This window comes from Rattus rattus, chromosome 1 (assembly GCF_011064425.1).
Source record: "Rattus rattus isolate New Zealand chromosome 1, Rrattus_CSIRO_v1, whole genome shotgun sequence".
NCBI classification, from domain to species: Eukaryota; Metazoa; Chordata; class Mammalia; order Rodentia; family Muridae; genus Rattus; species Rattus rattus.
The window spans coordinates 238,439,574-238,455,982 of NC_046154.1; the positions used below are offsets into that span (position 1 = coordinate 238,439,574).

The 16,409-nt window shown below is 41.4% G+C and overlaps 1 protein-coding gene across 2 annotated transcripts in view; it reads right to left on the minus strand.

Annotated features, from left to right (window-relative positions):
• The window catches only part of Asap1 (ArfGAP with SH3 domain, ankyrin repeat and PH domain 1), a 282,525-nt gene that overhangs the window by 130,653 nt on the left and 135,463 nt on the right, over positions 1-16,409 (minus strand). For both annotated transcript variants that reach the window (XM_032916072.1, XM_032916064.1), the window contains one exon: positions 6,357-6,429. In XM_032916072.1, coding sequence (XP_032771963.1) covers positions 6,357-6,429 — 73 coding nt within the window. The remainder of the gene's footprint in view (positions 1-6,356; positions 6,430-16,409) is intronic.

Sequence of the window (16,409 nt, forward strand, 5' to 3'; positions counted from 1 at the left end):
TAACTTCTTCAGTTCTTTGTATATTTTGGATATAAGCCCTCTATCTGTTGTAGGATTGGTAAAGATCTTTTCCCAATCTGTTGGTTGCCGTTTTGTCCTAACCACAGTGTCCTTTGCCTTACAGAAGCTTTGCAGTTTTATGAGATCCCATTTGTCCATTCTTGATCTTAGAGCATAAGCCATGGGTGTTTTGTTCAGGAAATTTTTTCCAGTGCCCATGTGTTCCAAATGCTTCCCTAGTTTTTCTTCTATTAGTTTGAGTGTATCTGGTTTGATGTGGAGGTCCTTGATCCACTTGGACTTAAGCTTTGTACAGGGTGATAAGCATGGATCGATCTGCATTCTTCTACATGTTGACCTCCAGTTGAACCAGCACCATTTGCTGAAAATGCTATCTTTTTTTCCATTGGATGGTTTTGGCTCCTTTGTCAAAAATCAAGTGCCCATAGGTGTGTGGGTTCATTTCTGGGTCTTCAATTCTGTTCCATTGGTCTATCTGTCTGTCTCTGTACCAATACCATGCAGTTTTTATCACTATTGCTCTGTAATACTGCTTGAGATCTGGGATAGTGATTCCCCCCTGAAGTCCTTTTTTTATTGTTGAGGATAGTTTTAGCTATCCTGGGTTTTTTGTTATTCCAGATGAATTTGCAAATTGTTCTGTCTAACTCTTTGAAGAATTGGATTGGTATTTTGATGGGGATTGCATTGAATCTGTAGATCGCTTTTGGTAGAATGGCCATTTTTACTATATTAATCCTGCCAATCCATGAGCATGGGAGATCTTTCCATCTTCTGAGATCTTCTTCAATTTCTTTCTTCAGAGTCTTGAAGTTCTTATTGTACAGATCTTTCCCTTGCTTGGTTAAAGTCACCCCGAGGTACTTTATATTATTTGGGTCTATTATGAAGGGTGTCATTTCCCTAATTTCTTTCTCGGCTTGTTTCTCTTTTGTGTAGAGGAAGGCTACTGATTTATTTGAGTTAATTTTATACCCAGCCACTTTGCTGAAGTTGTTTATCAGCTTTAATAGTTCTCTGGTGGAACTTTTGGGATCACTTAAATATATTATCATATCATCTGCAAATAGTGATATTTTGACTTCTTCTTTTCCGATCTGTATCCCCTTGACCTCCTTTTGTTGTCTTATTGCTCTGGCTAGAACTTCAAGAACTATATTGAATAAGTAGGGAGAGAGTGGGCAGCCTTGTCTAGTCCCTGATTTTAGTGGGATGGCTTCAAGTTTCTCTCCATTTAGTTTAATGTTAGCAACTGGTTTGCTGTATATGGTTTTTACTATGTTTAGGTATGGGCCTTGAATTCCTATTCTTTCCAGGACTTTTATCATGAAGGGGTGTTGAATTTTGTCAAATGCTTTCTCAGCATCTAATGAAATGATCATGTGGTTTTGTTCTTTCAGTTTGTTTATATAATGGATCACGTTGATGGTTTTCCGTATATTGAACCATCCCTGCATGCCTGGGATGAAGACTACTTGATCATGGTGAATGATTGTTTTGATGTGCTTTTGGATTCGGTTTGCCAGAATTTTATTGAGTATTTTTGCATCGATATTCATAAGGGAAATTGGTCTGAAGTTCTCTTTCTTTGTTGGGTCTTTGTGTGGTTTAGGTATAAGAGTAATTGTGGCTTCATAGAAGGAATTCGGTAGTGCTCCATCTGTTTCAATTTTGTGGAATAGTTTGGATAATATTGGTACGAGGTCTTCTATGAAGGTCTGATAGAATTCTGCACTAAACCCGTCTGGACCTGGGCTCTTTTTGGTTGGGAGACCTTTAATGACTTCTTCTATTTCCTTGGGAGTTATGGGGTTGTTTAACTGGTTTATCTGTTCCTGATTTAACTTCGGTACCTGGTATCTGTCTAGGAAATTGTCCATTTCCTGCAGATTGTCAAGTTTTGTTGAATATAGGCTTTTATAGTAAGATCTGATGATTTTTTGAATTTCCTCTGAATCTGTAGTTATGTCTCCCTTTTCATTTCTGATTTTGTTAATTTGGACACACTCTCTGTGTCCTCTCGTTAGTCTGGCCAAGGGTTTATCTATCTTGTTGATTTTCTCAAAGAACCAACTTTTGGTTCTGTTGATTCTTTCTATGGTCCTTTTTGTTTCTACTTGGTTGATTTCGGCTCTGAGTTTGATTATTTCCTGCCTTCTACTCCTCCTGGGTGTATTTGCTTCTTTTTGTTCTAGAGCTTTTAGGTGTGCTGTCAAGCTGCTGACATATGCTCTTTCCTGTTTCCTTCTGCAGGCACTCAGCGCTATGAGTTTTCCTCTTAGCGCAGCTTTCATTGTGTCCCATAAGTTTGGGTATGTTGTATCTTCATTTTCATTAAATTCTAAAAAGTTTTAATTTCTTTCTTTATTTCTTCCTTGACCAGGTTATCATTGAGTAGAGCATTGTTCAATTTCCACGTATATGTGGGCATTCTTCCCTTATTGTTATTGAAGACCAGTTTTAGGCCGTAGTGGTCCGATAGCACGCATGGGATTATTTCTATCTTTCTGTACCTGTTGAGGCCCGTTTTTGACCAATTATATGGTCAATTTTGGAGAAAGTACCATGAGGAGCTGAGAAGAACGATATCCTTTTTGCTTTTAGGGTAGAACGTTCTATAAATATCCGTTAAGTCCATTTGGCTCATGACTTCTCTTAGTCTGTCTACGCTCTGTTTAATTTCTGTTTCCATGATCTGTCCATTGATGAGAGTGGGGTGTTGAAGTCTCCTACTATTATTGTGTGAGGTGCAATGTGTGTTTTGAGCTTTAGTAAGGTTTCTTTTACGTATGTAGGTGCCCTTGTATTTGGGGCATAGATATTTAGGATTGAGAGTTCATCTTGGTGGATTTTTCCTTTGATGAATATGAAGTGTCCTTCCTTATCTTTTTTGATGACTTTTAGTTGAAAATTGATTTTATCTGATATTAGAATGGCTACTCCAGCTTGCTTCTTCTGACCATTTGCTTGGAAAGTCGTTTTCCAGCCTTTCACTCTGAGGTAGTGTCTGTCTTTGTCTCTGAGGTGTGTTTCCTGTAGGCAGCAGAATGCAGGGTCCTCGTTGCGTATCCAGTTTGTTAATCTATGTCTTTTTAATGGGGAGTTGAGGCCATTGATGTTGAGAGATATTAAGGAATAGTGATTATTGCTTCCGGTTGTATTCATATTTGGATGTGAGGTTATGTTTGTGTGCTTTTCTTCTCTTTGTTTTGTTGCCAAGACGATTAGTTTCTTGCTTCTTCTAGGGTATAGCTTGCCTCCTTATGTTGGGCTTTACCATTTATTATCCTTTGTAGTGCTGGATTTGTAGAAAGATATTGTGTAAATTTGGTTTTGTCATGGAATATCTTGGTTTCTCCATCTATTTAACTGAATTTCTAAAAGAATAAACGTCGCCTCTAAAGGATTAGTGCTGCCCAAATACCCTGACAAAAAGCTCACTGTATTATCTCGGCCTGTGGTTACAAAGGTTACTGGGTCCCAGTAGCCCGTGAGGAGACCCAAGCAATCTGAGTTTATCTCTACACTTCTAACCACAAGTACAATTTTCATGTGATCCCCATCACAGAACCACAAAGTCAACCCACAGGTTGCACTGCCCACAGTTTAGTGATTCCCTCACTAATATTCATGATAAACGAGTATTCACAGCTACTTTCAGGCAGCTTTCCAGTGAAGAACCCATGCAGCCAACATACGACAAGCAATTTTTATGTACTTCTCGAGCCCTGTCACACAGCAGGAGAAGGCGATGAACACTGTGTGTGCAGTGAGCAAGGCTGGGGCCACAAGGCCCTCACCTTCCTCCTAAGTATGGTACTCTGGGTAGGTTGTCTGGCTCTCTAAGCTCCATAACATGTTGGCACTTATTTCACAGGCTTGTTTGGCTTAGTCTAGAGTACAGCATGAATGCATAATGGCCAATGCCATGTTCTCTGAGAAGTCGTCCCTTAACAATCTGTCATACTACATCAGATCCCCAGAATCTCCTTCTGGAGTCAAATATTGTCTTTGAGCTTAACAAGTGTGGCAAAGCTACATTATTCATCTTTTTGAAAACTGTGTATAGTGTATTCAGTAGCATCTAACTATATACGTGCTGTTCTTCATTTAGGAATCCCATTCACTTTATGTTTTTCCAAATCCCAATAAGGTTCCTGAGCGTCATCTTATACATCTTACGTGTATTTTATTGTCACCTACAGCCTGAAATCTAAGGTAGCATTTGAGACTTCATAGTAAGCTTAACCACATAAACACCTGGGAAAAACAAAACAAAACAGAATCAGTCCCTCAAAGCCTGCAGTTTTTCCGGTTAATCTCAAAAAGCTACTCCCTACAAAACTTCAGGCGTTTACCAGGATGAAGTCAGAGACAGAAGTCTGTAAATTAGGTTTCTCATTATGTGAAAACTTAAACCAACATACGGTCACTCCAGACGAGAAGACTGTGATTGCTCATCTGAGATGTTCCGTCTGCAGTCAACTAAAGCCCACACCTGTGAGGACTTCGTGACTGGGTCATGTGAGGTGAGAAGACCCACCTAAGTCTGGTCACACCGGCTGGTGCAGGCCCATATAAAAGAAAGCGGAAATGGGAGCTTCTGCTTTCTGCCTGCTTGCCCTCGATTTCCATGGAAAGGTTCATCTGCCCTATTACTAGGCGTCCTTCACAGGTACTGGAACCTACTTCTGTATTCAAATACAGCAGAGACATTCAGCCTCATGGCCTAAATACCTACAGGATTCTTGGCATTTCCATCAAGAGACAACTACTGTTGAGTTAGTTGAATTTACTGAATTCCCACAACAGAATACAGAAACTAGGTACACAAAGTTCCCTCAACAACTCTTTAATAGCACCACAAACTGTAAGCCACTCTAATAAATCTCTATTAATATAAATATGTTTATATTAAATATAAATGTTTTCACTCATTTTATCAGTTTTGTTGATTTTAAAAAACTGACTTATAGGGGAGGGGCTGGGGGATGTTGGCCCGGAAACTGGGAAAGGGAATAACAATCGAAATGTAAATAAGAAATACCCAAGTTAATAAAGATGAAAAAATAAAACCACTATAATTATATTTACTTGTATCAGATAAAAAAACTGACTTATAAACAGTCATTACTTACTTGTGTTATTTAAATATTGTGTCATTTTCTTGAAATCTAGAGAAATGAGGTAGTGGTATAAAACATGATGATAATGTTGTACAATGTTCTAAGGTGTGGGGAGGAGGCTGTCGAGAGCCAGTTTTCCCTCAGACGAATGATTGTAGCTCTGACAGTGTGTGAGGAGGGCAGTTCTGGGGTCAGGTTTTGCCTTGCTCACACTTCTTTCAGCTCTATAGCTGTATAATAATAATAACATTAAGAAGAACACTGAGTTTACTGAACTCCGACGATATAATACAGAAATGAGGTCCAAGTCTTTAATAGTACCATCCCATGTATAGAAAGCAGGATGCAGTTCAAGGTGGTTTTGTTCACTGTTCAGCTTCAAAGAACGTACTCTTTCCTTCGTAGTCAGCCATCTTCCCCTTCCAGGCTTTCTGTGCATTAGAGACACTGATGTATCAGTGAAGTGACTGCCTGCAAGTGAGTTGTGGCTGCAAAATGGTATCAAGGTGACTCAGAGACCTTGAAACATTTGTCCCAACCCTTTCCTGGGGAGCTAGAGCCTACTAATTCTTGTAAGTACCCACTAATTTAATAAATTTGGATTAATCACATAATTAAAATTCTAAAATATTAATATATAAATAATATTCAGGTATATAATCATAAAATATATAAATAATATGATATCATAATTAATAATTAATTATTATAAAACAAATGTTGTTAGAGAGTTCCAGAAAGTCTCTGGATCAATGTTAAAACATTAAATTTAGTTAACTAAGTTCTCTGGCATCATTAAAAACCCACAGCGGGCATTCAGTGAAGGTAGACATTTTCCCCTAACTCGCCTGCAGGGTACATTGCCAGCACTGGTTTTCAGTGTGTACAGGCGCACTCAAGAAGGAAGAGGCTACTGCGTGTTACTGGATCACAGGCTGACGAAGCACACAAAGAGACCGTAAGTACCTCCTGACAACCATCGGCCACCACTCTACTGAGTTCTTAAAAGATGCTAACACTGACTTACACTACAGAAACAATGACAGGCTTTGGCTGAGAGCAGAGACAGAAGGGAGAAAAGGAGAAAGGCTCTATTCTTTGGCCTCCTTCCCTTTTTCATCTGTAAAGGTCTTTTGTGAATATTCTACAGTGTGACAGACAACTCGGAACATTATTAATGCGTTATGGGAGCACTTGGTAAGAACTTACCTTGACCAGAATTATATATTGCTTTCACAGATTTCTTCACTTTCTGGAGGGCTGTTCTATCTTGGTCTAGAGCCTAAAAGAGAAAGGGAGGAAAGGGGTGTTAAAAACTTTGGTACAGTAAAAACAATGCACTCCCAGCTCCACGCCTTCTGGACAGCACCAGAGTGGCAGCACACTTAGAAACGGCCGGCCGTGCCTCGCTTTGCATCCAAACGTAGGGTCATACGCAAGGCTCAGCCCTGTGTGAAATGGTCAGTCTGGTGGCCTGTCAGTAACCATGCAAAGAAATTGTAGTGAACCTTAAGAACTGCTTCCTTCTCTCACACGTTCCTCGCCTGTGAAGGGAGAAAACACCCTTAAGGTAGGATGACACCATAACCAGGGATCTACACTGATCTTAGCATCTGTTGTAAATACACCCAGAAAAAAAAAATCTAGTGAAGTATAATAAGCAGGAATGATCTTTTCATAGTGCTTTTGAAGTTGATAATTTCTTTAATTAAAAAATTCCCTGTTTATTAAAATCAAAGATGAAACTGATGATTAAGCTGAAATCCACCCTGCCTTAGCCTCCCACGTGCTGGAGTAACAGGTATGTATGTACTACTACACCCAGCCACTGGTTCACGCTCAATCAGCAGAGAGCCAGGACCACTCGTCACTAACAGATGATAGCTTGGAAATCGCTATGCTCATAAGCGCTCTTCTGACCAGTGCCTCAGCCATTGCAAATGTCATGTGCGCTGTGCCAAAGAGGTCAGGGCATGTTTTCCCAGATGGTTTTAGGGTAGAGGTAAACCTTAAGTATTGGAGAGGTTTGAAAACAGAAGAAGATAACCCACATTTAAAAAATACTTAGGACAGAGTTCACATGAATTATCCCACATGATTCTCAGAAATAATTTGTAACATAAATACTACTATGTCTATTTTATAGGAAACAAGTTTAGAAAGGCCATCATGTCTGGGGTGACACAGCTGGAATGTGAACAAAGACTTGACAACAGAACCTTCCCTCCAACCCTGCCCAGTTCTAATCTGTAACAAGATGAAATGAAAAACTGCAAGTAATCACTGGGAGGGAGGGCAACCCACCGTTTTCTAGAGAAGAAACCATTAGTACGGACTGTCAACATGATGGGATTTAGAATAATTAAGAGACAAACTGTGCGTGTCTGTCAGGGTTTCTAGAGAGGCCTAAGTGAGGGAAAGTCCACCTTGAAAGTAGGCAGTACCACCCTGTGGACTTTGTTCATGGGCCGCCTAAAAAGCAGAAGTGGGAGCTCAGCATTCATCACAGTCACTTCCTGGCTGCAGGCACCCTGGGCCCAGTTGAGGGGTGTTCTTCCCACAATCGACTACATTCCCTCGAATGTTGCAAGCCAAACTCAACCCTTCCCTTCCTTCATCTGTTTTTGTCAAGAGTTTTGTCACAGCCACAAAAAGTAGCTAATACACTGCTAGTACAAGAAAAAGGAGAGACTGGGCAGGAGTGTGCACTCTGATGAACTGTGTGAACGACATACCATCAGCAGCATATACTTTTACATAGATATTACTGATTTTCCCCCGGGAGAAAAAAAAAAAAGCCCCGGGTGTGAGAAAACGATCTATCTCGTGTCCCACATCAAGAGGAGAAATAGCTTATGTGTTTTTGAGAGTGCTCCCCATCGCCGTGGGAGTGTGCCTGTGTTTTCCTCACTGTAATTTCAAAAGAGGAGACAAGATGTACTCTCAATTCACCTGGCAGTTAAGCTCCAGGGTCTATGCAGAGAGAATCAGTTCACACACTGTAATGCCTGTGTATATTTGGAGTTATCAACTTCAACAAGCGAAATATGAGGAAGATTTCAAAACATAGTATGAAACACCATGTAGTTTGCGGTGTGTGTGTGTGTGTGTGTGTGTGGGGTGTGCTAAAGGGAGAGGCAATGTCTCAGAATTCATTTTAGATGCTTTCCCAGCTCATCCGCACAGGCAAAGAACTCCAGAGTACAAATTCATGTACTTTCAAAGGTTTTTAAGAGCATTTCATCTGTCAGGTACACCCACAGCTAAATCTGATTGATGCTTTTTTTTTTTTTTTCTTGAAACCCTTGTATTTGGCCAGTGGCAAAGTGGGAGCAGCCAAGTAAAAGTATTTTTATGAGTCCCACACTGTAGAGAGCTGGATAGATGGTGCTGTCCTTCAGTTAAACCAGGTCCCCTTCAGAAACAACACCTCTAGATGTGCTAAAAGGTTCCATTCCCTCAAGTGCCAAACAACTGCAGAAACTGCCAGTGAAATGTCACATGTAAAGTCAGATGAGGGCTAAAAGAAAAGCGGTACACACAGGGTAGACTCCACAGCTGCAAAGCGTGTGACAAGATACGTGCCTGCATTTCTTACTGTGCATCTGAACCTAACCACATCACAAGGGCAAGAGCAGGGTAAGGCAGGAGGGGTGGGCCAGTAAGCAGCACTCTGTAGCTTTTGCCTCCAGCTCCTGCCCTGATTTCCTTTGATGATGGATTGGTATGGAAATGGGCCAAAAAACCCTTCCCTCTGCAAACTGCTTTTGCTCACAGTAGTTTGTCAACTAAGACACCTACTCTTGCAGGTTTGAGAGAATTCAAGATGACTGTGGGAGCACATGAACCATGCCAGAGGTAGATCTGCCCCTTCCACTGAGAGAATAAATGCAGTAACCACAAAATAAACAAAAACCAGAGCAAGTCTGAAAATATTTATCATTTCTAACAACTGGAATTAATTTTTATGAACGCATAGAAGCAATATGCACTAGTAAGCGGACATTATGTGTCAGAACAGAGACCCCAAAGTGAGTGAGATGTAGTCAGTTTATTTAGGATATACTTTGGAATAGCAAATTCAGTTTCACGGACACTCTAGTACCTGCTGTGTGCTAGGCATTCCCCATGGCACCTTGACTTTCAGCTCTTGTGCATGGATAACGACCCTTCCTTGTTCCCGAGCTGAGCAGCAATGGAGAGAAGGAATCAGGCATCAAAGACAAGCCAAGGCAGCAGGCAAAGCAGACACGGGAGTCTAGCAGCAGGGACTGCATTAGCTGAAGTGAAGCCTAGGGGGCTGTGACTCAGCTTGTGTGTCACCTGGCAGGTAGGGAAGGTTCAGTTAGGAAGCAGCAGCTCAGGAGACCCAACTACAGGGGAGGAGACCCAAGGCAAGAGCAGCTTCTGGGAGAAGACGCAAAGATGTTATCATTTGTTAGTTTCAAGATTAGTAGGAGTCAAATGAGGCCGCTAAAAGAGGGAAAATTATCAACCTAAAATAAAAGTTGATTTGCATAATGCACCCCAAAAATGGAAAGTTGATGTATCATACACAAATAAAGGCTTTAAGCTGTTTATCTCACTGCTGGAGACTATTAAAAGAATTTAGAAGATTCCAGCTCTCCAGATATCTAATAGTCCTTGTTGTGCCTACAGCAATGGTTGCTCAGAGTGGCTGGGATGTGGCCTAGGGATACATTTGTAGGTAGTACACTGCTAAGTCCTGGGCCCCAACTTGATGACTTACTTCACAGTTCAAAACTCTGGCAAAGTTTCTACAAATCATTTTTAGTGACAAATTGTGGACAGTTCCAAAGAGCTATCCCATGCCAGAAAACAGCCACCAAGCGAACAACAACCTTCTACACCGAAGCAAGGTGCAACACAGAGCAGTAGCTGAGTCTGCTGTGCAGGCATCAGTTAGCCTACAAGGCAGAACCTGAGGGTGAGGACAACAAAGACACGGAGTGAGGCCAGCTATTCAGCAGACAATACAGCGTGCTTTGCACTGAAAGCATCTAAAACTACAGGTCTGTAGAGCCTAACTGGTACCCTGTGACACTGATGTCTCTCTTCCACGTGCAGACTCAGAATCCCAGGTTTTATTCTAATCCTGTGTAAGAAACTCCTTCTAAACTAAGACAAATAAAACAACATGGTGGGGGGCTGGGTAGTATATGTAGTGTATGTAGAATCATTTCCTGAAGGCTCATTATGGCCACAACAGACCCAAGTCTCATACTACCTTTCAAGTCAGTCATTTCTATGATGGATCAATAATAAAATGATTTCATTTTCCCCGGTGAAGGCCAAGAACATATTACCACAGAACAACTACTGAGGTTGCAAAGGAAGCCTTGTACAAGTCCCACATGAAACAGACCAATGCAAACTGCATGGAGTGAAGAGCCTGGCCCCTCCCTTCCTGTCCACTTCTACAGATGGCACTGCAACCCCAAAGAGGGCAAGAACTGCTGGAGCAGCAGGAGTCAGCCTGGGCCAGTTGTCTTATCTAACGTCCAAACCACACTGCCGTTTGTGTAGACTGCTGAATCCACCAACTTGAAGAGAGAAAGTAGGACCATAGATCCTCTTCAACATCCTTGAAGGTAACTTGTCACCACGTTCTGCCCATTTGTGGACTTTATAAAGAGAATCAAATCCTAGTTAGAGGGAATGGCCAGGACTGAACTCTCAAGAAATCTCACTCTCTGCACTGGCGGCCTACCTTGTGGGACACGCTACCTAGCATCTCATCACCAGCAGCAGTGCCCACGCTGAGGGGACCTCAATGTTCTAGCAATTCTACCAGCTGCTTAGGGCAGCAGAGCTTAGTCATGGAGCTAAGCGCTACTGTAAAATGAAATGCGGTGCTGCTGTGGCTGTGAACACAAGAAAAGAGGCCATGTCGACCTTTGTACTTCCTGTCTGGCTATCACTTATTGGCTTGGTGACGACAGTAAGCTCAAGACCAAGACACTCAGTGCTGTTCTTGCTGCTGTGTTCACACAGCAGGTTCAGGCTGCTTTTCCCCTCCCCAAGGGACTCAAATTCTTACCTTAGCCCAATTTGCCTTTTGTGCTAGCTAATTTTACAACAATTTGACACAAGCTAGCATCATCTAAAAGGAGGTTACCTCAGTTAAGAAAATGCCTCTGTAAGATGCAGGTATAGGGCATTTTCTTAATAGTGGTGGAGAGGGTAGTCTATTGTGGGTGGGGCCCTCCCTGGGTTCTATGAGAAAGCAGGCTGAGCAAGCCATGGGAAGCAGGCCAGTAAGCAGCACCTCCCCATGACCTCTGCATCAGCCCCTGCCGATGGGTTCAGCCCCTGCCGATGGGTTCCTTCCATGTTTGAGTTCCTGTCCTGACTTCCTCCAATGATGGACTAAGCCAAATAAACCCTTTCCTCCCCAACTTGCTTTTGGTGGTGATGTTGTTTCATCACAATAGAAACCCTAGCTGGGACACCTTCTTTTTCCAGACTGATAACAAATGCTAGTATGTATTATATACATTACCTTACTCAACCTCACAGTTAATGTACAAGGGGGTTTTCACCACCTCAGCTTTACAGACTTCAAGAAAACTGATGCTCAGATGACACTCAATTGTGCAGCTTGTGAAGGAGACAGGTCTCTTTGAAGCTGAAGCCTAAGCAGAGCTGTAGCATTGCCTGTGAATTTTCTGACCTGCAGAGAGTGTCAATCAAGAAGGGAACTACAGGGTAAAGGGTGGTGAGTATAAAGAAAGCACTTTATATGCATATATGATAGTATCATAATGACACTACTATTCTGTACCATCATAAGAAATGGGCAACAACAATTCAGTCATCAGGACAGTAGCAAGATGGTTCCAGAAACCCTTTCCTTTACCTTCTAGGTATCTCTGTGATGAAGCCTAAGGCAGACCGAGATTGGTGGTCTCCTGAGAGTCAAGCCTTTCTGAGGCAGGGAAGGGTAAGGGCCACAGTTATATAGCAAAGCGTTGACTGGTGCTCACTGGGACTGCACTAGTTGGTTGGTTCAGACTTGAGCTGCCTATGAAACATGTCTATATTTAAGTTCATTGCTAGATATTTGCCCTGGCATAAGGGTATTAGTTAAAAGGACAGTGGGCTTTGCCTCTTGACTCAGAACTGAGCATTCTTTGGGCGTCAGTGACAGAACCACCTCTTTGACAGTGGCCACAACATTCATTAAAACTAATGCTGTCAGGTGAACTGAGCACTTGCTCACAGAAAATAGATTTGCCAATACAAACTAACAAAATAGCACTGGAGATACACAGGTTTCTGAAAAGCAACTGGTGCTTTCAAATACTGACTTGCTGAAAGAAATCACTGAATGACAGTTAAAAACGAAATAGAATCAGTAAAAGGGAGAGAACACTTCTACCTTGGCATTTCCCATCCAGTTTACAACCACAGACAGGTCACTCAAGATTAGCCTGCACAGAGGAATATAATGGCATCTGGATGACACCTACAATAGGGATCCTTCACTCAATGATCTGCTACCCCAGATGTCAAGTCTACATCTAGAAGTCCAGGTGCCCGGTAAAGACAAGACTTCTCCATCAAGATGTGATGAGGCAGCGAGCAAGTGTGTGCCAACAGTGTAAGGGGAATGTCTGCGGTTAAGCATCAAGGAAGCCTGTCATCCCAGAAAGTAGCAAGTCCAAGGAAGACTGAGAGGTTAAGGTACGCAGCAGGAAGCCACTCAAATTCCCTCTTCTTGAGCTCTTTGTAACAAGCAGGACAGAAAATGCTGCCATGACTACAACAGCACTGCCTACGCCCTTCTTCTGGCCCTTGCCTTACTATTTCCCCACTACCCAGCTAGGTCCATTCACAGCCTCTTGATGGCGCCCATAGTCATCCCATCCAGCTTTGCACCAAGGTGCAAATGTTCCTAAAATGTGAGTCAGATCATGTCACTCAATGGCTTTTTAGAGAATATTAATTTCTCTAGAAGACTGAAAGATAAATTCTCTATAGCTGTCATTATGATGTGATTAAAATGTCTTTTAAAATATATTTATATATGTATATGTACACACACACACATACAGATAATTTTTTGAGACAGGATTTCTCTGGGTGTAACCCTCACTGTCCTAAAATGCTTCTATGTACACTAGGCGGGCCTTGAACTCAAGAGATCTGCCTGTCTCTGCTTCCCGAGTACTGGGATTAAAGGCATGTGCCGCTACCACTCAGCTTAAAATAATTCTTGTATACCCTATCACAAGGTTGATTATCTAAAAACTTTAAGCCCTTTAACAGTATCTTCTAATTCTCACCATGCCTACTCTGCCTTCAGAATTTCAAAAAGACCCAATGACATGTTTAACTCCCATAGAAAATGGGGAGAAATAGCACATACTCATGGTAATTTCCTGTAGCCTTGCAAATTGTACATTTAAAAAATTAGTAGAATATTGTGTTTCAAGAGCTCCTGTCTGGGGCCAAGAAGAAAACTGTAATCACAGCAATTACCTTGTGAACCTCTAATTTCTGCTGGAGCTGCAAACTTTCGAGTAGCACACCCACCCACGAGTACCATGGTTCTTTCATCTAGAAGCAATTTCTGTTCCATTCTTGGAAAATAATAATTATAGGTACAGCAAGGTATTTAAGGGGAAAAAAAGTCATGAAAACACCATTTCCATGCTATAAAACACTGAGAGTTCCTGAAGGAAGTAAAACCTTGACCAGAACAAGGCTCCCCAGTTTGTATGTGTCAGGAGCTACCCCAAGAGAACATGAGTTTATGCCGGAGAACAGACAGTAAATTCCTGAGCTGGTTAACCTTTTAGCTCCCCCAGGTTCTGGGATCCCACAGTGTTCTAGTAAATACACTGTTTGCGTCTTGACCCAGTGCTTGAACACATGCTGCAATAGCTCATACTCACTGAGGTTCAGTCAAGATGACAGCAGGATGGATGCTGTCCGATGCCAGAATTTAACTACAGCGTTTAGGGACTGTCATATGGAGCAACACTACCTAGGGTCAAATTCCACCTGCACTTCTTACTAACCTACAGGATTGGCTCTCATTAGACAGACCCTGCGCTTCAGTTCCCTTATCTGCAAAACATGAGTGTTTATAGTAGGCAATTTTGAGTAGATTAAGTGAAAAATCAAAGCAAATAAAGTGCTTTTAATGATATTTGGAACAAGTTCTCAGCCAATGTTATCTAGAGTTGATGGTGAAAGGCATTTTGATTTATTTACTCCAAGTTTCGCAAGGGATGAATAGTTGGCAAGAACATTTTTTAATGTAGATGGTAGAGCTACCACATTAAAAACCCCTTTCAGCCTCACTCTTCCTTAGACTGCTGACCTTACTAGGATATATACAACAGTTTACTGTAGGGTGAGATGAAACAAGGTGACAACTTCAGCCTGCAGTCTTTATGCTATACAGCACCACACAGAGAATATACCAATGTATATGCCCATATATGAAGATTGCAATCATACTCAAAACACATTTGAAGACACACTATAGTGGTTTGAAGACCACTATAAAAACAAGTATATTCTGAATACTATTCATGCCCACAGCATGATGGGACAGGCAAAGTAGGGGTTGGCATGAAGCATGCCCAGGACTGCCTGCTGTATGTATGCTCTAAGACAACCCTGTACAGCACTTCAAAGGCATTCCTGGGTTGGGAATGAAGCCCAGTGGTAGAGTGCTTGCCTACATGTTAACGCCTTACATTCAATCCTCAGCTTTTGGGCACCACCAAGAAATTAGTGGGCGTTAAAGCATTGGCAACTAATCTAATAACTTTAAACTTAGAATATTGGCTAACATCAAATGGTGTTAATATTACTTAAAATACAAAGTTCTGTACATTTTCTTGTCACTTTTAGTTACTCATTGATTTTCTCAGGCTTGACAGCAAGCTCCTGACTCCCTAAGTCATCTTGTTGGCTAAAAAAAATAGTTTCAGTTAATGTTAAGCATAGTCCCACTGCTCTAAAAAACCACTTTCCTTTTTTGCTGACCTCCTCTCTTAGTAAATATACAGAATCTCTACTTAGGTAAGCAATGTCTTACATGTAGCCTGCACTCAGCTTTTCTCCCTTACTAGGAGGTTGCAAATCACTGTGTTTTTCTGTCTGGGTGTTTACACACTGAGCAGGTGAGGATGGCCTTTCATCCCTCTGATAGTCTTCTGATTCTTACATTCCTGTTGAAAGCTAGGGTAATCTTCCATGTTTTGAACGATTTTTATATTTAAAGTTTAATTTTCAGCATGAACATTAAGCAAAAAGTTGCTTCTACTGAACACACTCTCAAGTTGTGCACTTGTGTTTTACACATGATTATGTGTGGGTACCAAGTGTATTTGTTATCATATTAATAATTCATGATGTCCCTAAGTTTTATATGGATAAAAAGTCTGAAATAAACATCACAAAGATCTAGCTAATCCTCTTGTAAATTACATTTCATTGCAATTTAGGACACTGGTTAACTTAAAGCGCAGTCTTCTTAAAAGGGTTCAAAGGCTAATGTGAAATGCCTGCCCTACCTAGCACGGGACAGCTGGTCCTCAGCATGCCCCTCTCAGATAATGCTCTCTGAGGATCAGCTCAGACACAATGCCTGACTAGGAGGAGACTCTTCCCAGACAGGGGACCCTGTAATACTGAGTTACAGAAGACGGAGATGGACGGATGCTGTAGTCCTTGCTCAGAAGCACTCAACATCATTCACCACTGGGTGCTGTTTCCTTAAAGGTAAAAATCTTCCCCTTTGCAGTTCTTAAGTTCTCTATTAATCAAACCTTTGAAATCAAATCCTACTTCCTCAAGATGCACATTAGCATGACAGAAACTAGATCCCACTAGATGTCAGGATTTTCATTTTATGGAATGAGTTCTTTTATAATGTGCACAATCATTCTTAGGCCCTGATATGTGTGCAGACTATTATATTAATTGATGTGTGCATCCATATAGCATTTCACACAAAAATTTTCATCCCTACTCTGGTGATTAATTCACTTGACAAATGTCCCCAGTGGGACACAATATCCAAGAGCTAGAAGTGCAGGGGCAATCTATGACATCAGGGGTTACTACGGGCCACCTTAATCCCATTTATTACTAGGTCTCTAGACACAAAGTGTTTGAAAACATGAATGCTCTTTTATTGTATGTCATATGAGGATGTAAAGAAAAATGCAATCACTCAGAAAGGTAGTCGATTTTAGAAAATGTTTAATCTTAAGATAA